Below are 26,295 nucleotides of genomic sequence, written 5' to 3' on the forward strand. Positions count from 1 at the left end.
AAAATTTATCTGTGTAACGTCAATGCCGGCCGATACCGTAGTTTGTGCGCACATAGAGTTCTAATAAAGTGCATATGCTTCCTATGCATCAGTGCCATGGTCAGCCGTATGCGTGCTTTCTTTGTGAGTACCATGGCAATGATATCTTTTGGTCTACTGGTTGACAGGTGAGGGGACAGCACTGCCTTACCAATGTGTGGTATACTGAATCATGGAGTTGCTAAACTGAAGTACGCTAGCATTTCTAACTCCTGATGTTTGCGTTCGTGCAATTACGATCGCTGCTCAGCAAGAGGTCTAAGTCACTTCCTTTTGTTTGTATACGACCATTCCAGCAACTATAGGCGGCGCAGCGGAAGATCGAAATGGCGGACGAGAAGGCGATGTCGCGAGCGCTTACGTCAGCGTCGTAGAGCGTGAATACGTGTTCATTAGTTTGTGACTACTAAGAGACCGAACTGCATCGCTATTGTATCACCGTGTGACAGCTTCGGAGCATGGCTACATGACGCTGCCTGCGTCGCTGGAATGACCAAATAGACTTACACTTCTGTTTGCCATCAACTACCTTCGGTGGTCCAATACTTGTATTCCTTTTATCTGAAGGGCCCGTAAAATTAGCTTGTTACGGCCTAAGATTACTTTGTTCTTATGGATCCATCCACGTTGCAATTTGTACCCATACATATGTGGAGTGGCCTGTTCGACTTGCAGCCGAGCTATTTATTGTCCGCAGCTTCAATCAGTACCAAAATTTCTTTTTCAACACAGCTTAGATTTAGAAGTGGATCGTTAAAATGTATGATGGACGTGAAGTACTGTTGTGAAGAAGACATCCACTACAAAGTACGGTAAGTATAATTCAGATTCAGAAAAGTAGGAATGATGATTTATACAACCGCGTCATTGGTGTCTGCGTGTACGGCCTTGTACTTCACGGAGGTGCGTTTAGAGAAAGCCGCTCCTCACAGATTTGCGAAAGTACTACGAATCTGTACAGTATGTCTGTTTACTATACGCTCTGGCCCTGGTCCCTTTCCTGGCAAACGAGTTTTGTGAATAGGGTACATTTTGTGAAAGCAAATCTGCGAATTAGTTGTGTTCATTACTCATTTCCACGAGTGTTTCGCGTTGGTTCATTGTTTCTGACGTTGTACTCTGTCACTTTACATACCAATATAAGCTAGGTCTACTTAGGGCAGGTAATAACAGCGGAGCCGAACCACGAGATTGAAGTAACTAGAAGAATAAGAATGGGTGGAGCACATTTGGCAAGCACTCTCAAATTATGACAGGCAGATTGACACTATCCCTTAAGAGGAAGGTATATAACAGCTGTATCTTGCCGGTACTTAGCTACGGAGCAGAAACCTGGAGACTTACAAAGAGGGTTCAGCTTAAATTGAAGAGGACGCAGCGAGCAATGGAAAGAAAAATGGTAGGTGTAACCTTAAGAGACAAGAAGAGAGCAGAGTGGATTAGGGAACAAACGGGGGTTAGGGATATCATAGCTGAAATCAAGAAGAGAAAATGGACATGGGCCGGGCATGTAGCACGTAGACAGGATAACCACTGGTGATTAAGGGTAACTGACTGGATTCCCAGAGAAGGGAAGCGGGTTAGGGGGAGACAGAAGGTTAGGTGGGCAAATGAGATTAAGAAGTTTGCGGGTATAAATTGGCAGCAGCAAGCACAGGACCGGGTTAACTGGCGGAACATGGGAGGGGCCTTTGTCCTGCAGTGGACGTAGTCAGACTTTTGATGATGATGATGATGATAAGCAAAGTACTTCGTCACCTTCAAGTGAAAACAAATATATCATGACAGCTCGCAATTTTTGAGTAACTCAACATAGTTACTCAGGTTTTTGTTTTTTTCTTAGAAAGACTTCAACGTGTAGCTAGGTTTGTGTGTGTCCGGTTATAGACAGAGTGAGTAGGGGCTTCACATGCAATATTAGGATTGTGATACAACATAAAGAAAATGAATGAAATTAATAAGCGCAATGTCCTCGACCCTCAATGTCTTCACGCCTCAGCATAGCACTACAAATACCTAATGCAGCATTTATATCGGTATTGATGCATTTCTTTCTCTCAGTTCCGGGCGCACTCTGCAGCGCTGGTCACTTATACAAGTCATAAACATAACTTTGTGAGAATGGTTGCCATAGGTGGGCATAGAATCATTCTTTAGGTCAGACTATTGTGGCAGAAATAAATGAAAGGAAAACTTTAGGACAGTATGAATTCTTTGTGTTAATGATTTATTCTATACTGGAGAACCTACCAGCCATCAGCAAGGTGGTCTATAAAACGAATCAAACTGAACATGCCTTTTTGAGCTTTTTATTGATACTAGTGCAATGTACACATTTCTACTATGTCAGAAACAGGAATGACGACGAATGAAAAACTGATCGCTTCATCGAGGACATAATGAATTCATGCTATCTGAAACCCTTGCAGGTAACATAAGGTGAGCACAATTGAAAAAAATACTGTTTTTGTGCTACTGGCTTCAGAGCCCAGCAGACAAAAACTTCTTTAAAAGTGAATTTAAATCCTTCATGTTGAACAAAGCAGATTCCTGAGCAAAGGGAATATTATTGTATGCATGCATTTTTTCAAGTGTTAGACTAAAATACAGGGCAGAATTCTAAACGAAAGTGCGTGAAATTTGTGTACTTAACATTTAAATGTTACGCTGTGCTGCCTATTGTGGCGAGTACTTTTTATCTGCATACAATGTTCTTGTGGTTTTGCCATTGCAATGGTGATCCTCACCTAGAAACTCAGCGTTGACACAGAATATCTGTGTTCTCGAAGAATTCTACGCATCGACCCATTTTCGCATTTTGTAACGCGTGTACTTAGCGAACTGCCCGAAAATGAGATGAATTTAGGTCGTTTTAGTCATAAATAGCTTAACCATACGGGTGATTTTTTCCAGGTGGGAAGCATTACAAGAAGGTCACGTAAACGTAATGAGCGCTGCAATGCTAATACTGAAATCTTCTATGCAGCTACAGAATCAACAACTGCTATGCGCTGGTTTCAAGCGTCGCTTGGCGATAGTTACGGAAATCAAGGGAGAAATAACTACACGCCTCACAACGGCGTTACCCCGCACCTGAACATGCTACAGTGCCTAGTTAGCTGAATCGGTGGAGAAAGAAACTCCAACTCAATATGAAGGCAACTGTGGCAGAGTCCCCGAGGAAGATCTCAAACAAACATGCGCTATAGGAAAGACATAACACCCCTTTGGTGTTGTGCTCCTTAGCTGTGTCCTCCTCTCACATGCAATATGTTAACAAGGGTAGCTACATGACCAATCTTCGTCGGTCTAAATTGTTCGTAGACCGGCAAGGCCTTTCATATCATAACTATTTAAGACTTTGCAACCCGTTTCTTTATGTTGTCGGTGGTACTATTTATTTTGAGCTTAAAGGGAAGTATATGCACTTAGGCTTGTCCGGCACGTGATCTGCATGTGAGTGTCTTTTCTTCGCCACTGGACAAGAACAAAGCTTGGTGATAAAGTGACAGATGTGATGAATGATTAGAGAGTCCAGGACAATTCGTCAAGGAGATTCCTAATAATAGTGAACGTAGGGCGCGTGTGCGACCGCGACTGGTGATGGTCCTGGAGCCGTCAGGGCGACGGGCGGCCTCACGCCGTAGTGGAATGGCGCTGGTAGCAGAGGTGCCGGGGCTGGTGCAACCGGTGCCGCAGGCACAACCGGCGCTGCGGGCACAACCGGCGCGGCCGGCACAACCGGTGCTGCGGGCACAACTGGTGCCGCCGGTACAACGGGTGCGACAGAGTGCACAACTGGCGCTGCAGCAGGAACCGCCTGTGCGAAGTAGGGCGCTGGTGCGTGAAACACGGCGGGGTAAGGAGCTGGGGCTGGTGCTGCGACTGGAGCTGCGAGTGGAGCTGGGAGTGGCTTGGCCACGGGAGGTGGTGCGTACACCAGGGGAGCCGGTGGGGGCGCTGGAAGGGCTACCGCTGCGGGCCTCACTGCGGGCCTGACCGGAGCCGCGGCCACAACAGGAGCTGCGGCCACAACAGGAGCCGCGGAAAGGGCAGGTCTTGCCACGGCCACGGGAGCAGCAGCCACTGGGGCGGCTGCCGGGGCCGTGTAGGCGGCGGCTGCGGGCTCCGAAGGCGCTGTACCCGGCTCGTTGGTGTATACGTTGGCCCGGAAACCCGCGGCATCGGCCACGTAGTCGACTTGCCTAAAGACACCACCGGCGTCCTTGTAGCCGTAGTTTCCGCGCTTCTGATTGGCCGAGTCGCTCACTTCGTTGCGGTATTGATGAGTGCCGAACTCGTCCTTGGAATCGTAGCCGAAACTGTACGGATGGGCTGGCTAGAGAGATAAAAATAAAAATAAAAATGGTTGATCCCTCGGTCATAGCAATCGGTAAAACGCGAAAGTAAAACGTGTTCCTATAGTAGTTCAACATATACCGTGCATTAGTATGAGAGAGCTTGCGCAATTTTTATAGGTGTTCGACAGCTTTAGCACCACTTAATGGGGGTGCATCCACGTTGGCGCCTAATAATGCATCTCCATTTTGACGACTAACGTCCATTATTAATGATTAGACAGACCCTTGTGGTAACAGACGCTTGTAGTAGCTGTAGTAAACAGTGAGAGCGGAACCACAGAAAGCAACGTGATAGCCAGAAGAGCGTGGCTGATTGTACATTGAACTGAGGCTATAGCAAACTAGAATTGAGGCTAACTTCGTCTACTCGGGACATATGGAAATTATTAAACACCACTGCCCGACCAGAGGAAAACGCAACGCGTGTAATGTCTAACCTTTGGCCGGGTGCAATTATTTGCGAGGAAAGCTGAGTGGGGAACGCAGAGTTAAAGCCTGAGAAGCTGGCAGGCGCCCGAGTTATTTTCGGTATGAATGGATGCTATGAGTGACTATGGCTAATGCGCTGAAGAAATTGCAATGCTCCTTTTGCAAATGCGTCGAATGGGATATGAGCTTAGAGATGACGCGCTGAAGGAATTATTCGTGGCTGTTATAGTCATGATTCATTATAGCTATTTACCAAGAACACCGTGATGGAATAGTGCTAGATATCAACGATGTATTTTTTTTTTAAATCTGCAATGCATGTGCCCGTGCATAGCCTGCCCGGCATTTGTAGTCGTGGACCCAGAAGTCAAGTGTTCGACTCTTGTTCACAAAACTTGTTGCCTTCTAAACGTGCAATGTTTTTGACGTCATTTTCGTCATGATAGTACGTTAGTTAAGCCTTAATGGACCGCCATGCAGTATGAAACACCTTAATGTTAAAAAAGAAGTCACAGTTTCACTGCAAAGGTGCAGCAAACAATGGAATAGCAACAAATAGTAATGCTACGGGAACAATGGCAAGGAGATCGAAGTGTGCCCCGAGTGGCTCACGCAAAAGTGAGACACGACACGTACTCGCAGGTACAGATGCACGCGAACAAGTGTCTCAGGTGTTACTTTGTTGTGTCTGAAAAGCGCGCCCTTCCTGCAAATGAAGATTGCAGCGAATGCAGTGACCTTTGTGCGCCCGGTCACTACAACAAAATTGATCCAGTGAAAGCCCGAGGCGTGTGATTCTCTCCACTGCGAGATAAGCGCGTACACGCGTGAGCATCTACCCCTGCCGCACCGTGGGGCAGAGTACGTGTGGGAGCTGAACGCTTGAGTGGGCGTCGCCACGGCGGGACAATCTGGTGACGTTAGGGAGCCTGCATCACCTCGGTCATGACTGGGGAGCCTACATGACCACGGGATCCTACATGACCACGGTCATGTAGGCTCCCTAGCGACGCACGCACATTGCGCCATCTCGCTGGTAATGTTGAAAACACATTTTTCCCGAGATTCGCATCACCTGCTGTATGTTGTAGAAAATAGCGTGCCGTTTGAACGTTGGAGGAGATGCTTCTTCGTGGCTCAGTTGATAATGCCACGCGCTCACAAGCAACAGGTCAGGCGTTTGATTCCGCGTGCTGGAGTCTTTCTCTGGATTATGTTTCTTGCGTTTTCATATATGCATATACGTAGACATATACGGTGAATGACGGTAATCGCCGACGCCAGCGACAAAATGTAGCTGAGTGTGTCCATATAAATGCTGGTGCAATAAAACAGCTGAGGTGAGAATAAGTATTGTTATATGCAGCACATTGTTGGCCCTCTAGAGTTGAAGATATTTCTACGCTTCTTAGGGAACTTTACAGGTAAAGGGAAAGAGAACATATGTATAGAAAACAAATAAGAAAGCAAGAAAAGACAGTAAAGACAATCAGATGCACCTAGTTTTCTATTCTGTATAAAAAGGAAACAACATGGAGGTAAAAAGAAATATAAGAGAAAGAGCACTGATAATGAGCGCACTTGGAGAGCAAACTGCGTGTTGTATGTTCATGTAACGTGCTTTTCTATACATGTTGAGATACCAGCTAAAGCTCAGAAAATATGCATCGGGGTAGCTGGTTTTATATGCAACAATTAAACAAAGAGAATGAAAGAGCATTTCAAGTCAACAAGCAATCGCGCAACCCTGCAGTCTCTAAAGAGAAAGTGAAAAATGAAATTGATAAAAGAAGAACGCCACTTTTATGCTTACCTGCACAAGAACAGCCGGCGCTGGAGCCGCGGCAACAACAGGAGCTGCGACGGCTGGGGCCGCCACTGCTGCCGGCCGGGCATAGCCGGCAAAAGCAGTGGTGACAGCAGCGGCAATCAACAACACCTGAAACAAGGAATACGCTTTATCATGGTGTGGTTAATAGGTGTCGTTCGTGCTAACTTGTTTTTTTTGCTTTGCTATCAGGCAATATGAAAGAAGTGTGCGAGAAATGACGAAGTTGGTAGCCGTATTTGTTAAGGGTGTGAGCCGACATTACGCCCCAATCAAACAGTTCCTTACGCTTTCGTTACAGGACGTACCCTATAAAGCTTTAATGAAATGTAATATCTTTGTTTGTGGTAAAGCAATGACACTAACTGGACACATTTTATTGAAATGAAAGGGACACCTGATGTTACAAAAAATATATTTTTCAAGTGAAATCATTTCATTTTTTAGGTGAAAAAGGTGAGCTGAGGGGTGCTCCAGATGTCTCTTATGTGCACAGGTGGCACTGTGAATAGTTTCTTCCGCTGATTATTAGAGGCCACAGGATAAATTTTCGGTCAGAACAGCCGAATTTCAGAGAGCACAAGTTGGAATAACACCCGCTTTTATATATCCGAGTGCACCCTAAATTCCACCGGAAGCAGGTAGTCGGTGCTTTTAAAAAAGTCACAGCTTTGCCGCAAAGGCAAAGCAATGAACGCTATAGCAAGAAATTTGAAGGTCACGCGCAGAATGGCAAGCAGATCAAAACGTGCACCGCGTTTCTCACGCACAAATGACGCACGAAACGTACTCCCAGGTACAGATGAATGCGAGTAAGGGTCTCAGTTGTAACTTCGCTGTGCCTGAAAAGCACGCCCTTTTCACAAACAGAGGTAGTGCTTTAGCTGTGCAACAAGTGCAGTGACGTTTGTGCACCTGGTAACTACGACAGAATCATTTAGATGAAACCCAAAGGCTAGCCAAGACGTACGATCCTCGCCACTGCAAGATAAGTGCGCGCGATTGAGCGTACACCACCTTATTATCTACGCAGGTGAAAGTACGCATGAGAGATGAGAGCCACTGCGCGCTCACTGCGCCACCTTGCTGATAATCCTGAAAACACCACAGCCCCCCTCCCTCCCCCCCCCCGAGATTCCCGCCAACAGTAGTAAGCGGTAGACATGAATAGCTTGCCGTTCGAATGCTGAAAAAGGTACCCCTCAGTGGCTTTCATGTTCGATTCCGCACGGCGGAATCTTCTGAGATTTTTCTCTTTCTTGCGTTTGCATATATATATAAAGATACGTATACATATACGGTGCACGACATCGACGCCGATGCCCACGTCGACACCAGCGGCAAAATCCGGCTGAGAGTGTCCATATAATTGCTATCGCAATAAAATGAATAAGTTGTTAGATTTCACTTGTCTTCGTGTGGCTGCTACATGTTACCATGTTCATTGTTCGAAATTGTTATGATGGCTGCCCATATTACGTAAGATCAAGTTTAGGCAAATGCTGCAATGTCTTGTTATACTACAATTTTTAATTGCTCTGGTTGTCGACGTTCCTGTGGTGTAGAAACGTAAACGCAAGTGCGCTGTTTTAACAAATTCAGCATATTAAAAGCTGGGTGTCATAAGATAGCGCTTATTGTAGTCAGGTACACTCAGCTTGTCGCGCGGGCTACATCTAGTTAATTTGTAGGCATCAACGCTTGTTCATACAATTTAGACACAATGTATCTAAATGTTTAACTCATCGCGCAAAGTCCTTCCATGCTCTTTGAAAAGAAAAAAAAAAGAAACGCACTCCATGTCCTTCTATTCATTATGCTGCAGAATGTATTAGCATTCAAGGTAATTACTGACGGGGCCATCGAAGTGGTTCTGAAATTACCCGACACTACAGCAACCACTCTAGAACTCAGCTAGTAAAGATAGTACGAACGTGAGCTTGGACCACTGCACAACGGAATTGTGCAATGCAAGGCCTTGAACCAACGAGAAGAAGAAGCAAGACAGTGAAAAGAAATATCAAGAAACGCCAGGGCAGCGACACGAAAAGTTTACATGTTTGCAAGCTATTTCTGACGCTCCCTTGATTTCTGTTGGAATACCGTACTGATGAGCATCTCCGTTATCTCAAATTATTGTCTACATGCAACCATGAGATCGAAGACCGCGCGCAGTTTTCCTCCTAAGGCTGCAGTCAGTGATAAGAATAGATGGACCTTTCTTGATGGCGGTAGTTTCACTCACCTGGACACGTCACGAAAGATATACGCAGGCCGGAGGCCTGAGGTCATTCTCTAATCTCGCAATCTGCGTCGAAGGACGACGACAAAGTGTCGATGCAACCGCATGTGATAGGATGTCTCGACGCTGCTAATTCTGACCGCAAAGTCTCGGTTGAAACGAGTTCTTCTGGCACATTGCGCCTGGTCGCTGCACGTCGACCTGGCGTATACACCTGGTTTCTACGTACGACGATGTAGGCACCAACATTATTTACGACACACGATAAAAATTGGTTTCATTGCTACATAGGAACGGTTCTAGTGTCTTGAAATAATTTGTTCTTTAGTGTATGTATGAGCGTATGAAGTCTTACGGGTCAGAACCATTAAATCCGTGAGGCGCACCGCATAGCTAAGAACATGTGTTGGTAGATGTGGAGCTGTTTATCATGCACCTTTAAAACACGAATTTTTTTTTCCATTTCGCCCCTATCGAAATGCGACAATTGTGGGCGGGACTCGAACCCGTGTCTTCGGCGTTCTGAGAGAGAAACGAGAAACAAACAAGGTAGGTAGGCTAACCAGATGCTAGAATCTTGTATGCTACCCTACACTGGGTTTGGGAAATAGAGGTTTGAAAGAGAAAGAGAGAGTTAAAAAATAAATAAGAGCAAAACACGTACACACACGCACACACAAAATCAATCCACTCAGAGCAGTTCCGACAGGACAGTAGTTTGCAAGGAGCCCAGTAGCGTTTGCACAGCCTTCTTCTGTGATGACTAGTCATGACGATGGCGCAGTGTACTTTCTTCTGACAGCGGCTGGTCGTCTAACTTGTTTAGTGTAATGGATAGGTATCGTCCTTCTAGGTTATATTCCGAGCAGTTACACAGGACGTGTATAATTGTCTATTTATCCCCGCAGTGTGCATAGGCGGTGGTATGACACTTTACCTGCTAACCTACCATGGCCGATTCGTTGAAAAATAGTGGCAGAAAAATTGAAAAGGGAGGATTCACATGAATACTATACTCTTTTTTCTTCTGAGGTCTGGTCCCTCGCCTAAGAAATGTCTTTTTTCTTCAGATAGACCACTCGCACCAGTTGTTGGAGAACCTATAACGCTAATAAGTTATGTATAAGCGGAACTCATGTTTTCTACGCGACCAAAAGATTATTTTCAGAGTTTGTTCAAGAAGGAAGTTTATTTTATTCACAGTAGTTGTCCAGAATATCTATATTATGTGATTCATAGGCTTAAATATACATTGGCATCGGCCGCTTTTATCTGTGAGTAATAATTCCTTTGTCCCTTTACATTTCTTATTAGATCAATGCGTAATATCGTAGACGCTTGCTTCCATCAAAAATATGCCTACTAGCGTTTCACCTGAAAACAATTGGGAAAGTTTGCGTGTAGAATAGGAGCGTTTTCCAACTCCTAAAATGATTTTCAGTTGAGAACATTAGGAATTGGCTTCTAAATTTTCCTAGACACATAGCTAGCCTAATTTCTTCATCTCATTCTGTAATTAGACAGAAAACTTTAAATGAAACAGCCTAACAACTCGGCTAAACTAGAAGATGGCGTGTTCCAAGGAGCACTAATATATGACGAAAGGGTGGCTCCGACGAGCTTTGCAAAAAGCAAGAAACCTGAGCGTTTTCGACAACCACTAGCTGGTTTCTCACTTTGTAAGACATGCAGTTCTGGTAGGGGCGTAGGCAGAAATAATACCGGAAAATCAAAGTGGTACTCGACTCTATAAAAATGCCTAAAGTGCCTTACGACACCACTGGCTGCGCTCGTTAAAATTTATATGTAATGCAGGTTAGGCTTGTCGCTTCCGGTTGCAGCGGTACTATAAACTGTTATGGTTTAATGAATGGATCAGCATACGAAAGATTTGGTGAATGTAACTGCATACGCTAAGTAGCCAGCATTACCGTGGCACCTTGTCGACTGAGAAACGTTGATTGATAGATGTGTGGGTTTTAACGTCCGAAAACCACCACATAATTATGAGAGACACCACAGTGGAGGGCTCTGGAAATTTCTACCACCTGGGGCTCTTTAACGTGCACACAAATCTGAGCACACGGGCCTACAGCATTTCCGCCTCCATTGGAAATTCAGTCACCGCTGCCGGGATTAGATCCCACGACCTGCGGGTCAGTAGCTGGACTGAGAAACGTTAATGTGCGAGACTTAACAGCAAGAAAGTACTTCCATACTACGGACTATCACCATGAATTCAGAGAGTGTGCGAAATCCGGGACATCATGTTCAACAAGTGCAAACGTATTAACTGCTATTGTTATTAAAAGTCTGGAAAACGTCCGCAATGTACGTACATACAGGAAAGCAAGTTACAGCAAGGAAAAGGTGGTGGGTAATAAAAATAATGGCGCACGCACTGTAGGTGTAAAGATTTTGGAAAAGCTTGCACAGTGACCGTCAAGAGATATTGCTGTTTGCGCGTGCATAGTACTGCGACAATTTAACGAAGCCATCGAGTTTCATAACTGGGATTGCTCAGTAGTCGTGGGAAAGATTTTGAACAACCGCTGACGAGATCCCTTCGAGAGCACAAACAGCTCATTATACCTTGTGGGTGCGGACTCAAAGACCACATACATCGAGGAACCAAGGCACATAAACCTCAGAATGCAGTGAGTCTGCAAAAAGAGTCATTTCTTGCCCATTTGCGGAAATGAGGAAGCGGTAGCATCACAAAGAAGAGACTGGCCCGCGCACTCCGTATCGTTCCCACGCAGGCAGTTACTTTCCTTGTTGCGAAATACTTTTGTCGTCGCCTATTTATAGCACCGGTAGCCTTTTACCGCATTTCGATAGCTCACCGATAAACGTTGAGCGAAGGAAATCAAACTCACTCGGGGAGTCTCTTGGTGTTCGCGCACAATCTCACCTGAAATACCATGATTTCTTCGTTCTTCGTTGCCTTGTTCGTGACGGCACCGCGCAAACAGCGACTGATGACTGTAAATAAGCGACGATGCAGAGGCAGCAGACGTCCACGCCGCGGTTTATATCCTATGGATCCCAGGTGCGTCGTTTGGAATGGGACAGAAAAAGTTTGCTGTCAACAGGGATTCACGCGCTTATATACACCGGGGGTGCGGCGTGTGGCTGGTTGTCGCCCTACTTTCTATTTCACGACACCGAAAGCACCCACCGACATGTGCGCATGAATTAGCCACCATTTCCCGGCGCGTTCACTGGCGCGCACGTGTTTTTCGGGAACGAAGCGGGAACAGGGCGCCGTAAACGAGGAAAGGCAGCAAAAAGACGGGCCCGAAATGGATGGGTGAAGTTCGTCTCGCCTCTTGCCCAGGAATCTACATGCTTGTCGCGGCGAAAGCACTTGATTCGGGCTTTCAGCTCAACAGGACGCAAAATATGAAAAGCGAGAACATTTACTGCGCACTTTCGGTTTGACCTGAAAGGTCACTGCGCAGCGAACGCGGGAATTTCTTTTTTACAGTGCGAGTTACTGGGTACGCAAGCAAGTTTGGGCGTTGCCTCTTCGTATTGGAGTTTGAAGATACACGTGGACACATATCGTCAAAGCTGAACGTTTCCGTCCCATTTGCGGAAGTGTGGTATCACCTTCAAGGTTGGCATGCTTGGTTTGCGTAACTTGGCTCGTCTTAACGTGCGTACTGTAAAGTATAGAATATTCTTCAACAGCAAATTCGTTCGCGGACGGGCATACGCTGACTTGAACATGATGACAACTCTACGGAAGTTCCTCGAAGGCTCAACGAACCTACCTCGCCGACAAGTTACTAGGACAAATAACGAATATGTGAACTGTTTTCAGATTCACATGAATGTTTTAGCCATTACTAATCGCTTCCCAGCAGTCTTTATGCACCCTCCCCCTCTTTTGCAGAGATACAAAACCTAATTGAAAACTTTCATTATTAGGGATATTCGCCTATTTGGCCTTTCGAAATATTTTTTTAATTTATGCTCCAGATTTCGCAGCATTTGTAAGATATTGGATAATGATCAACTATTCCACCACTTATACAAACGTATTTTTTTTAGAAACACTGAACGCGCGCAAATGTGATCATGTAAATTATGCCTCATTAAGGTGTTGATTTCATACTAGAGGTCCAGTGGGGTTTCCTGAGTGGAGAGAAATACAGCTGGCCAATACACTGAGACTTTTTTGTTGACACATAGCGTTCTCTTTTCTAAGAGTTCCGGCTTTTCAAGCAAACGTTGCAAAAAATCATGGGATCACTATTCACTACGTCTCAAAATGGAATACCATACTTTAACTAATACTTGACAGAGGAATTAACAACTCGTAAGGCGGCTGTCTTCTCAGCTTCACAGCTTTGTGGTTGTTTGCCAAAACTACAAAAACAAAGCAAAACGAGGTTTTGGGCTGACTGTCCCTACATGGAATTAGCCGGGTGGTGCGTGGTTTTTCCTGCGTCTTCACTGGACTGAAATATTTTTTTAAATATTGATAATAGTGTTACACCCTTCTTGATTGGTATTCTGTTGCTTTCTCTATGAAGCACTATGGTAGCAGTTGATCCCCTGTAGATTTCTTCCAGAATGTTTATATATACTTCATCTACGCCCTGATTCCGCAGTGTTTGCATGACGGCTGATATTTCTACTGAATCAAACGCCTTCTCGTAATCTATGAAGGCTATGTATAGTGGTTGGTTATACTCTGAGCATTAGTGCTTCATAGAGAAAGCAACAGAATACCAATCAAGAAGGGTGTAAGGCAAGGGGACACAATTTCCCCAATGCTGTTTACCGCGTGCTTACAGGAGGTTTTCAGAAGCCTAGAATGGGAACAGTTAGGGATAAGAGTCAATGGAGAATACCTTAGTAACCTGCGCTTCGCCGATGACATTGCATTGCTGAGTAACTCGGGGGACGAATTGCAACCCATGATTACGGAGTTAGACAAGGAGAGCAGAAAAGTGGGTCTTAAAATTAATCTGCAGAAAACTAAAGTAATGTACAACAACCTCTGCAAAGAGCAGCGCTTCGAGATAGGTAATAGTGCACTTGAAGTTGTAAAAGACTATGTCTACTTAGGGCAGGTAATAACCGCAGAGCCGAACCACGAGATTGAAGTAACTAGAAGAATAAGAATGGGGTGGAGCACATTCGGCAAGCACTCTCAAATTATGACAGGTAGATTGCCACTATCCCTCAAGAGGAAGGTATATAACAGCTGTATCTTGCCGGTACTTAGCTACGGAGCAGAAACCTGGAGACTTACAAAGAGGGTTCAGCTTAAATTGAGGACGACGCAGCGAGCAATGGAAAGAAAAATGGTAGGTGTAACCTTAAGAGACAAGAAGAGAGCAGAGTGGATTAGGGAACAAACGGGGGTTAAGGATATCATAGCTGAAATCAAGAAGAAGAAATGGACATGGGCAGGGCATGTAGCGCGTAGACAGGATAACCGCTGGTCATTAAGGGTAACTGACTGGATTCCCAGAGAAGGGAAGCGGGTTAGGGGGAGACAGAAGGTTAGGTGGGCAGATGAGCTTAAGAAGTTTGCGGGTATAAATTGGAAGCAGCAAGCACAGGACCGGGTTAACTGGCGGAACATGGGAGAGGCCTTTGTCCTGCAGTGGACGTAGTCAGGCTGATGATGATGATGATGATGATGATGATGATGAATAGTGTTACAACAACAACTACTACTACTAGTACTACTACTACTACTACTACTACTACTATTACTACTACTACTACTAATATTAATAATGATAATGATAAAGTCTTGACAACGCGAAACGGCACCTAATGTGAGTTTTCGCAACGGCATTTTAACAAATAGGAAAATCCATAAGACACATTGACGCTATTGAAAGCACGCAAAAAGATTAATTTCCCAATACATTATAATATAAGTTTTATTTATATGAGACATATATGAAACCACATAACATTATTTTGATGCACCGCGCCGGAAGCAGACAATCGAAGGCCAAGAGAGGACAGTGACAAAGGCACCCTTTTCTCACATTTAACGAGGCCTGTAAGCACGATATCAACTACGGCGTCGGAAGTTTCCACTTCCACACCGACACTTAAACAGACCGCAGGCAATCACCCTGCGAATGTTACAGACGAACACGTATACATCTTCGTTTATATGCTCAAAATTCGTATAGAAGGAACGGACCCACTCAGTCCGCGCTGTGGTCATTGGTAGTGCACACTTCTGCACATATGTTGTGGCAGTGTCACAACTTGCGCGGGGGCTCAGATTCTTCCTCTACGGTGAAAGACTGACTGTCCAGAGAGCTGTCCAGAGAGCCTGAACCTCTCGCCGCCACCGTAAGTGCGGCCCGAAGGCAGTGCCCCCGAAAGGGGGGCTTTCGTCTTCCCAATACGAAATGAAGTTCTTTGGCTGGCTGACTGGCTGATGAGGAAAATGAAGCGAATAAATTTTTGGTGGACACAAGTACAAAACAATCTCCTGCTGCAATATAACAGGGAATACCTCTTTTTACGTATGAGAGACTTAACCCACAAAAAATAAAGCAAACGTTGACTAGTCTACCCTGCTTTTTTTATAGAAAGCAGTTGACACACAGAAGAACGTGGGCCCTTTCTAATGTCCCCACTTGGCCATTAGTGTGAAATAAAGGAGCTTGAAATAAGCTTCCATTACAATGTCTTTATAAACGTGAACATGCTCTTTACGATCAGTAAGAAGCCTTTGAGGGGGTCGTTTGAAAGTTTTCACATAGGTACTTGGAATCTCAAATTTAAGACATCTTTGAATAATTTCTGTCTATTACACCATCAGTCATTCAGATAAATACTGCACGAAGATAAAACTGACATGATTTAAACAATTATTTCAAATAACTGTAACTGATACCATGCACATATTATGTGTAGATAATGAGAAGCAACATATAGCTTTTAATATACCCAATCGAATGACAGTTTCTGAAAAAAAAGGGGGTGAGCATTCAAATTATATAATTATGTTGCTGTATGCGAAAATAGAACTATATTCTTATAACGTACGTCGTAGTGAGGGACTTGAGATTCATTCTTAGTGTTCAAAGATATTACTGGGCACTTAATAGAAGTTAGCGAGTGTTTTGCACGACATGCGAGCACCATGACTTAGAATAAGTCTGGCAACCACAGGCTTAGCGGAACTGTGCTATCCAAGTTTCCTCGTCGAGTTTAGGTGATGATCCACCTATTCTGCGTTCATCTTACCGGGCGCGCTTTAAAAAAAGACCCCTCTTGCTTGTGCGCTCCCTGAAGGTGTCCGTACAGATTTCGCGAAAGCATGGTGTAGTTCTTGCATATTACGGTCGGGTGAGACTTCGAAGGAGAGTTTGGAAATTTGGCTTTACAGGTAGTGGTAATAATATATATATATATATATATATATATATATATATATATATATATATATATATATATATATATATATATATATATATGCAGTGAAGAAAATGCACGTACGAAGTGATTTTATGGACGTCTCGGCCGCGGATCCAGCCTTCATCAGTTTCATCAGTTCACACATGAACGCCTCAACTTTCTCCTTTATGGAAAGGGCCGCTAGTAAGGGTCACTTGCATGACATACTGGAAAATTCTTCGATAATGCGTGCAAAAAGTAGTTCGGGACGTGTTGGTATGAACGTTCTGGGTAGGCTAGTTCCGGTGCAAAAGCTGACTTCGAACCCCGTTTAGTCTGTCCGTTCCGATTACACAAAAGAGGCAATGCTTGCACGATAGATTTTTTCAACGTGCCTTCATTTTTCTACGAATATGAACCCGATCATAACCACTATAAGGAAGGCAGCTGGAGCTTTAATTCGCTGTATAAAACAGGGTAATTGTTTTTTTCTCTTTTTTGTTTACTGTGAAAGCGGTGCTTTATTGTAGGAGGACATTGATAGTCTATTGTCACTGAAATACCTCGAAAGTATTTCTGCAAGGCTCTCTTGTTATTACTATCATGAAACTAAGTTATAATATAAATAATATGAGAACATGAGAAAGAATGTTAAAACAGACAATTAGTGTTTGCGGAAACAATCCAGCAATGCCAGTCTTTTGGTAATGACGCAAAATTTTGTGGCTAAGATGTCCTGCGGGGTCGATTCGCGTAAGCCCGCGTATATCATTTGCAAAATATCAGCAGCGAATGTAGCCTTGGAATATATTCTAAATTAATTTCGATGTTTGCGTGAGCGATCAACTTCCTTGCGCTACTTTGACCCGATGAGGTAACTCTTGGTGACCGTCCTACTTCCCTCACACGACCACAAGGCAGCAAGTTATGATGACGTCAGAACCGCTCTTCTGTTTTTGCCGTCTTTGCACCTTCAAAACGTTACTCTGTAGCTGCTCGCGAGTCCTTAGCCATGACGCATGCTTTGAAAGTTTTGTGTTTGGTCAAACTGCTGGCCCATTTTCTATTGAAAAAGATTCCTTGACGTGGACCATGTGGAAGTGCGTCACAATTTCGTGTGCTGGCGTGGTTGAAGTTTGCATGCTAGGTGGTAGTAGTTGCACTCGGCGGCTTGTCGTTTCTGGTGCTCTGTCAAACCGAAGACTGGTTGGTCATGAGCAACCCGTGATTAACTATACGTCAAACTCCGCAGCAAATGATGTGCCGTGTGGTGAATAACAGTCCTTCAGCAACACATGGTAGCGAAAAAAAAAGAACAACATGAGGCAAGAATTTTTGTGTTGGTACCCCTTCAAGCAATGAATATTGCGGAAAATAAACTGTATAACGGTAACTTGCAAGGTACTTTCAACAAGCGCATGTAGAGAAACGTTTAGACTTGGAGGAGCGCACATACACAACAAGATATGGAGCGTACCGCAAATTCTCACAATGAAAAAAAATGTATACGCGAAGTTTTACCCAGAATATAAAACTGACAATCTTCCTGCGGTTTTGCTTGGTGCCGAAGATCTAGTTCCTACGAAAATTAATGCCTAAAGTCGCAGTGTAAGAAACAAAAAAACAGCGGTAGTACAAATTGTTTGATGCTTATATAAAAATAAAACACAGACCACTTTCGAACAATTAAGCCTGTAGCATGGTGATTCGGAACTGTAACTTGCTTGCGTTCATGAGTTGACCGATGCCACTAGTAAAGAAAGATATTTTCCCATGAAGACATTTGCAGACACTTGAAAGTAATCACTGCTTTTTACAAGATCAGTTCTCATCTATGCATTTTTCATGCTTTAACTGTGGCCAAACTGCATCCAATTTCTGAGCCAGCAAGGCCTCGTTGTTCATTTTACGCAGCCTTCTGTGATGCCTTTTGAACGATAAAGCAATTGCCCTTCACTTTCATCTACGTAGTTTACAGCGAAGTGCTGGATAAACCCTCGCAGTATATATATAACTTCAAACGCTTCCCACGGGCCGCAAATGCGTAAGTAAAAGGGGATCGTCACGGCTGAATTTGAGCGGCCGCATACCACAACGCCCACGAAGAGGGAGTGACCGCAAAATAAATGCGCTTACTCGCTCATTTTCACTGCGAGCACAAGTGAACCACTTGGATGGCTGCGAAAATCCCGGCGCGCTCTTTGAACAGTGCGCAGACCTTTTACGAAGGCCAAGATCGTGTCACGTTAGCTGGGCCGACACGCTCGAGCAAAGCCTCCACGGGTCGCTGTATGGCGCTTCTCGCCAAGACGACATTCAGCAGTCGCCTTCGCGCGTGTATCTTGCAATACCTGTCGAACGATGCGAGCCGGTCAGCGGGGAATTTCGATCTCCGAGCACGTAGGCAAGCTGGGACCCCGTTTTTGTGAAGCAGTGCATCTGGCTCTGCTGGCCGAGTGCATGATTCTTTATTAATAGTTCAAGGACGCCGCTTACGCGGGTACCGCGAAGCGGTAGAGATTTCTCGCAGGACGCGCGTTCCCCGTGTTCTAATATATGTGGAGTGCTTCTAAGTAAGCGCCCCCGTTTGCTGTTTTACTGATGTCGACTTTCCCATCCTTCACAGCTGGACTCAGTAATTCACACCCGCTGCAGCCATCCTTTCAGCCTGGGCACATTAGTTGTCTTCACGTGTTCTTTCTCTCTTTCCGCCTCTTCGTTTTTGTCTCGCTAACGTTCCCACTGTCGTCGCCACGGGGCTTGCAATTCGTTTTGTGAATTCTTTTTGAATTTAGACTTTCGTTTTCATACCGAAGCAGTACTTCGCCAGCCAGGGAAAGCCTGTCTTCAGGCGTCAATTAACAAGTGGGTCTGCGCTTCAACAGAGACACGGGACTCTTGCGTACTAATTATAAATAGTTCAATAATACTACTGTTGGACAGCTTGAATGGCTTGAAATCCCTAAACTTCTAACATTTCCTTACCCACTTATTGGCGGTAATGTGTCCTTTTCTTGCTTTAACGCTGACAGATCCTCAAGAACCTTTCACTGAAATCTAGATAGGCATTTCAGGTTCGCGACAATGACAGTGTGATAATTTTAGAACATTGCTTCTAATGATATGAAAAATCATTTAGAAAAGTTCACTTACTGTTTGCACAAAAAGAGAAAAATTTAAGCATGCCTCCGTATAGTCACAGCTGTGTTACAATTAAGGCATTCGAAGAGTGCCACTCGGGCTGCGTTGTTATTGACACGCGTCTGCACCCGTGTTTGACAACAGCCGCAAAGTATAAAGGTTGTAATAATAATAATAATAATAATAATAATAATAATAATAATAATAATAATAATAATAATAATAATAATAATAATAATAATAATAATAATAATAATAATAATAATAATAATAATAATAATAATAATATTAATAATAATAATAATATATCAGTAAGTAGTGCTTTGGTTGCCGGAACCACGATATGATGCCGAGGCACACTGTGCAGGGCTCCATAAACTGTTACCATGTGGTGTTCTTTAACGTTCATAGACATGCATGGTACGCGAGCCTCTACAATTTTGTATTGTTGAAATGCCACCTCCACCGATCAAATTGAACCCAAGACCTGAAATTTTGTGTTATGTGGTATAATATATCATTGTCGTATCATCATAATATTAAGTGCTCACTATAACAGGCGTTCCTAGAGTTGCCAGCAGGTTGTCTGCTACAAAATTAGCAATCTATCGAAAACATTGGGAAAGTAGAAAAATACTTTTACTAGCTTCGCGTGGTTTCATTAGCAATAGTTAGTGCAAGTTCGCGCAATATTGTTCATAAAAGGACGGCAGTTATTTACCAATGTTTCAAACCCCAACTTCTAGGGGGGCTTATGGCACTAAATCTGAAATATACAGCAGGACGGTTATACTTGATAGGAGATACCATGAGAATTTTTTCCTGGTATAAGATTCAGCAACTGTGAGTGCGGCATAGAGAAAAATGATCTGGGGAAATATTGAAGAACACTCCCAAGAGGAAAGGCGGCGATGGACATTCGAATAAGAAAAGAGGATAACAGAGTGACCAGACCACTGTTGCGTCACGTCCAAGGCATCTGTGATTGAAAGCCTTTGGTTCTGCGCATAGACATCGTAAATTTTTATGCGTTCCTCAGTCTCCTAAATAAAGATTTCACGCTCCATCCAGAATACTGGCCCTAAATTTTTTATTATTAGTGCCGTAGTGGGTATCAAGCAAGCTTGCTTGCAGCAGTTAACCAATGAGAGTTTAGAAAAGGCCCTGAAAGGCCACTATTCTAGCTTTCGCTGTGACCACGCTGTGCCTTCCGCGCAGGCCTGGCGTTTTTTGTTGGTACGTTTCTGTGAACGAGTGCATGCGCTGACAGTGTATTTTCATGCTAGACACGTTACCCACGTTCTAATAGAGCCGTGTCAGTTAACGAAATTCGAGCACTTCGCAAAACAGGCGTGTACCAATATTTCTTGCAATCGCATAATGTCGTATAGACCGCATTTGATATTGCTCAACGTGTTTTTGGAAGGTAGTGCCTAGTGCATACTCTACAGGCCGCACATTTATTCATTCGGACACTACGTTTTTGCAATCTAACACCTCTTTTTCATCCTTGGAGTTGATTTATTCTAGTCGTTGATGAAAACAAGAGGCCACATTCTCGACCTACCAATGCTGAGCCACTTCGTACAACTTACACGTCTGGCAACAGTGACACTTGCAATGTCTTTCTGAACGGCTAAACTTAAGGCATATGAATTGTTCTAGACCCTGAATCCACAAGTACATGGAATATATATATAGGGTTCGTGAGAGTATGACGCAATAAAAAGAATATCCGAATGAATATCCTCTTCGCCATCGGTCTAGTGCTTGCCATGCCCAACGCTGACTGCAAAAGTCCACCGCGTAACTGCAGATGGTCATCCCATTTATTAGAAATGCTCTTGAAGAGCACGGAGAGAACAACGCGAAATCATACAGCTTCACTAATCTAAAGCTTTACCTTTTTCACGTGATGGTACAGGCGTGAAACGGGGGGGGAGTGCACTAAGGTCTATCGTAGTGCACTCTTTCCCACTGGTGGTCGGGTACAGAACATGAAGTGCTTCAAAGCGGATTAAAGAAAAATGAAAATGGAGCGATGACGTGCTTGTCACAATTGATTGCCATAGGTCCATGTAATTTCTTTAAGCATAGTAGATGTGAGAAGTAAACAGTTCAGGAAATTCAAAATGGGGCGTTCGGCTGCCATTTTAATTGAAATGTTCGTGACCCCAACCCGGCCCTTTTAAATATAAAGGAATCAGTCCGACTGAGGAATGATAAATAAGGAAGATATCACACCCCTGCCCCATTCCAACTTCTCTGGGCCAACTATGCTGCATGACTATTTTATTGTGAGCATTCGTCATTTGCTTCTTTCTCATCTGCGCATTATCATAATTTTTACAATTCATTTGTCTACCTATCCTGCTCATCATCGTCGCGAGTCATCATTTTCTTCATCCGCTGTGTTTTTGTTTTGCTTTTGATTGATTGTTCTCTTTACCTAGTCCTCGGGCCTCATAAACGTTGTCTTAACCAAGACGTCAAATAACTGACACCGATGTCACTGATCGTTTATTACTATTGTAGTTTTTTTATAATAGATCGCATTGTTCCAAGCATTCCACGAAGAAGCGAGCTCCTAGAAGAGTTCACGTAGTTAGAAGCCACACAATGAACCTGACCTTTTTTTTTAATCAAGCAAGAAGGAAAGACAAAAACATACTGTTTAACTAGTACTGGGGTACGTCGGCTGCCTGGCCGGCTCATTTTAGGAGCGAGAGAGGCTTTGCATGTCGTCGCTCTTCGGGACTTTAAAATGTGGCTCAGTGCTTAAAGATCACGGGAGAAAAAGAAGTGAAAGCGAGGATGAGGCTTCTTCGGCCGAGTGCTCTTAAATGTGCACGCGAGAAACGGAATGCCCTGGATAAAATCGCGGTTTAGCATGCCTTCAAGTTCAGGGTCATATGCGCAATAGCGGTATATAAAGGAGTGATGCGATGCACTACGTTCGCATCATGGGAGGCGCACGTTTCTCAACGTTGACACCGCTATGCGAAAGAAAACTTGTGTTTTGTTTCTCTTATATAACTTTTGACTAAAACATGACGTACTGCTGAGGCTAACGCCTACAGTAAAATGCGTATATCCTACTGCGTCTACTTCTGCTACTTCTGATAAAAATAGGTTTCAGGCCACCGCTGTGATTTAGGGGTTATGGTGCCCGGCTGCTGTTTCAAAAGACGCTGGTTCGATCTTTGCCATGAAAGCCGTATTGTAATAGAGGCAAAATGCTGGAAGTTTGCTTTCTTATGTTAAGGTCGATGTTCAAGAGATAGAAATGTTTCAAGTGATAGAAATCGCGGAGCCCTTCGTTAGAGCGTGCGGTATAATGCTGTCGTACCTTTTGGCAAATAAAATCTGAGCAACTGTTATTCAACTTTGTTTCAGAATTAGTCGCCAAGGAAGAGACAGTCAGCACTCATGCAAAATTTAGATTTTTTGAAGTAACCTACTTTTGTTCCCTCTAAAAACTCAAAACCGTGGAACATTTCTGATAATAAGTTCCTGAAAAGCTCTCTCACATGTTAGGAGCAGATAATGTGGTACTTATTGGCAGAGAAAAAACAAACACAGGTGTAATAGCGCGGTGGTCCAACATCTCCAAAAGTCACCTTTATGTAGCAATTATGACAAAGGAAATAATTTTCTTGCAGTGTTCTTTCGCGATATGTTCGTTCCATGAAATCGTGAAGTATAGCCCTTCTTATCTAGCGCAAGGGGTCTCTTGTGGAACCCGGCTTTACATGAACCATGCGAATCGTGCAGGTTGTGTGAGCATGGTGATGGAACTAGAGCAGTGTACTGTGCTGTAGACATTGTTTTTGGGCATTCAATAAGTCTTATCTAACACAGATTCAACGGGGCGCAACCAGTGATGCAAATTCTGTACCCTAACGGCCGAGATATGTGCGTATGGACTAAATCCTATGATATCGGCCAAAAATAACCGAAACTTATTCGTGTATCACGCGGCCCTATCCAGCTATGAAGCAGAGCAGCAAAACCTCAATATTATGGGTATGCGAAACTATACGGCGGTAAAATCTAATGGTGTTCGAGATGGTTCTCACCACAATAATAAGTTTTATTTATTTATTATTAATACTTCTTGTTCTTTCTGCATAACATTGGGCTCAATGTACCCACGGAGTTTCACGAGCCCAGGAAAGTTTTATTTGTTTGCATAGCTTTATTGCGTGTCCTGAAGCCCTGTGTTTTGAGAGGAAGGTGGGCAGAGTACTTGTCGGCGCCGCTAGGCCGAGCATTATGGTATCATCATGGGCCATTTGAACCGGCAGTGGTTGATCTTCATACAGCTTGATTTAAGATTCTGCCAGCGAAGCTATCCCTGGGAGAGTGGTGGTAGCGAGAATCACTGGAGAGCCCACCAGAAAGTGTTTGATTACAATGGTGCTATCACATACGTTGCATGTTTTTAAATAACACTTTTAGGGCGAGAGATACAGAAAGAAAATATGGGAAAGGTAGTGAATTTAACTCGACTAAGTTCTGAAGTACTACTCTATACGTAGTACACAGGACTCAGTGAGTAAAAGAGAGAAAAAATTCGAGGAGATAGACATTGCACACTACACACGCACCGCACAAACAGTGCGGGGTGTCACAGGTGGTCGCTAAGTGACAATGTCCTCAAGAGTTGTATAAGGGCTCGAGTGGCTTTTTGGGCTGATGTACTTGAAGGCAACCTACCCAATACCTTCTCCAGAGTAAAAGGTCGATCATCCAGTCTCCATAAGGCACACTGAAAAGTCCAGCGACCTTTTTCGAAGTTGGGACAGAGGCACAGCACATGGTTTAGAGTTTTAATGCAATTCCTCTAATTGCAGATGGGGAAGTCAGCTAAACCAGTGCCACACCCACAATCTACACAGAAATATCACGTCATGTTGCGAAGTAAAGAGCTTAAACGTTTATTGCCAATACAGTGCCCCGAGCAATGCCTGGTGTCACCCTGAGGTGGGAGGGCTCCTTAGTCCTGAAACCCTCTGGGCTTCTACTGCCCTCTTGGCCCTCGCGACGAGTTGTTGTTGGTCTTCCAGGTCCTCGAGGGTGAGCTTCGCCTACCACGTTTCAGTTAGGTCTTCGTTCGTCCGTCCTGCTTCATTAACAGTCGTGTGTTGTTGCAGATTATGTCTGGCAGTACACTGGCATGCAAGAAGCAAGTGTACCAGGGTGTCCTGTACGCTGAAGAGCGAGTACGTAGAGCTTTATCTCGTTGGGGAGAGATGGTGCATTAGGACCCCATGTGTGTATGTACTGCTTTGCAGGCGTCTCAGTATCACGCTTTCCTCTTCTGTCAGTTTTGGGTGTGGTGAAGGGAAGTCATTTTTTTATGAAGTGCTGGGTGAGGTATATACGTCGCGGTGTGGAGTAAGCGTAGTGCCACTGGAAAAATCACCACCCGAGCACACTGTACAAATGGTTAACCAGCGAAAGCTGAAGCGTTCGTCCCTGGTGTTTAGCAGTTGGTTCAACCCGACGCTGCAAGAAAGTCCTTAACAATTATTGGATACATGTTCATGATTCCTAATTAAAGTAGTCACACATTTGGCTTGAGTTTAGCACAGTGTTTATTTCACATGCCGCACAAAGTGCATCGTATGATTGTAGTCATGGACGAGTGTAATTTTTAGTCAAATACGTTTCACAATGTGGTAATCACAGTGGTTGTTCTCGAACCACAGGCGGTCGCAGACGTCGCAGCCAGAGTAAGTGTGCCGCTGGAGAAACTCTCGCCGAAAGCGGCGTTCGCCCCAGCGAACGCGATTCCTCAATCATAAATCGCGTTTACGCCACAACGTCGCATTGTTACAAGCGTTTGACGTCACGAGCTAACTAAACATGTAGCCAATGGCACACGTGCTTAGGTACGACGCTGCGAACGACGTAACTTCATAACACAGCCAATGAAGACCACTCACGATGCCGCTGCCGGACGGCTTTTCATTTCTCCTAGCCATATGCAGCTTCCACTGCAAATGACACACTGCAAAGTGTGTCATTGGGTTGGTCGTGGCCTTGCGCAGAAAAATATGTATGTTGGTGATACGTGAGGTTTAACGTCCCAAAACTAACATATGAATATGAGAGACGCCGTGGTGGAGGGCTCCGAAAATTTTTACCACCTAGGGTTCTTTAACGCGAACAGAAATCTGAGCACACGGGCCTAGAACATTTCTGTCTCCATGAGAAATGTAGCCGCTGCAGCCGGGTTTTGATCCTGCGACTTGCGGGTCAGCGGCCGAGTACCTAGCCACTAGACCAGCGTGGCGGGGCAAATATGAATGTTGTAAAGGAAATTCACGCATTATTCTTTTTGGGGGTGGTGTTACCCATGCGTAGAAAGATTTATTTTAGGTGGAGGCCGTACCAGAAAAAGGTTTTAGGGCATTGATGGCTAGGAATGTTTCATGATCTTTCCAGGGCTCGTCTACGTCCAGAGCACAACCCTCAGAGCACGCATCTCCATACGGCAGAACCGTTCATTCCTTTGTGTTTGATAGCCGCTAATGATACAAACTGTCCGACTGTCTGGAAAAGTCTGTGTACAGAGAGAAAGCAATTAGAATAAAATGAGGGAAAGGTCGGGAGGTTAACCAGAAATTAGAGCATTCGGTTCGCTGCCCCACAGTAAGGAAAAGGAGAATAGGGAACATAGATGAGAAAGAAAGTGAAGAACGAAATAGACGCGTGAAAAAGAAAAAGTGAGCTAGGGTGCTATAGCCTATTTAGTAGGCCATTACCATGCAAAAATTTCAATAAGGCCTTCAGTGACTTACTGTGCGAAGCCATATTAATGTCGCCTTTCAAGCACCGAATAATAAATCGTGTTA

The 26,295-nt window shown here is 44.3% G+C and overlaps 1 protein-coding gene across 1 annotated transcript; it reads right to left on the reverse strand.

Annotated features, from left to right (window-relative positions):
- Window positions 1-3,391: 3,391 nt before the first annotated feature.
- Window positions 3,392-6,789, reverse strand: LOC119178520 (uncharacterized; the record flags this gene model as incomplete). Its single annotated transcript, XM_075867998.1, has 2 exons — window positions 3,392-4,378; window positions 6,643-6,789. Coding segments are annotated over 2 exons (927 nt in total), but the record flags the coding sequence as incomplete, so codon positions are not given.
- Window positions 6,790-26,295: the final 19,506 nt, after the last annotated feature.

This window comes from Rhipicephalus microplus, chromosome 1 (assembly GCF_043290135.1).
Source record: "Rhipicephalus microplus isolate Deutch F79 chromosome 1, USDA_Rmic, whole genome shotgun sequence".
Lineage (NCBI taxonomy): Eukaryota > Metazoa > Arthropoda > Arachnida > Ixodida > Ixodidae > Rhipicephalus > Rhipicephalus microplus.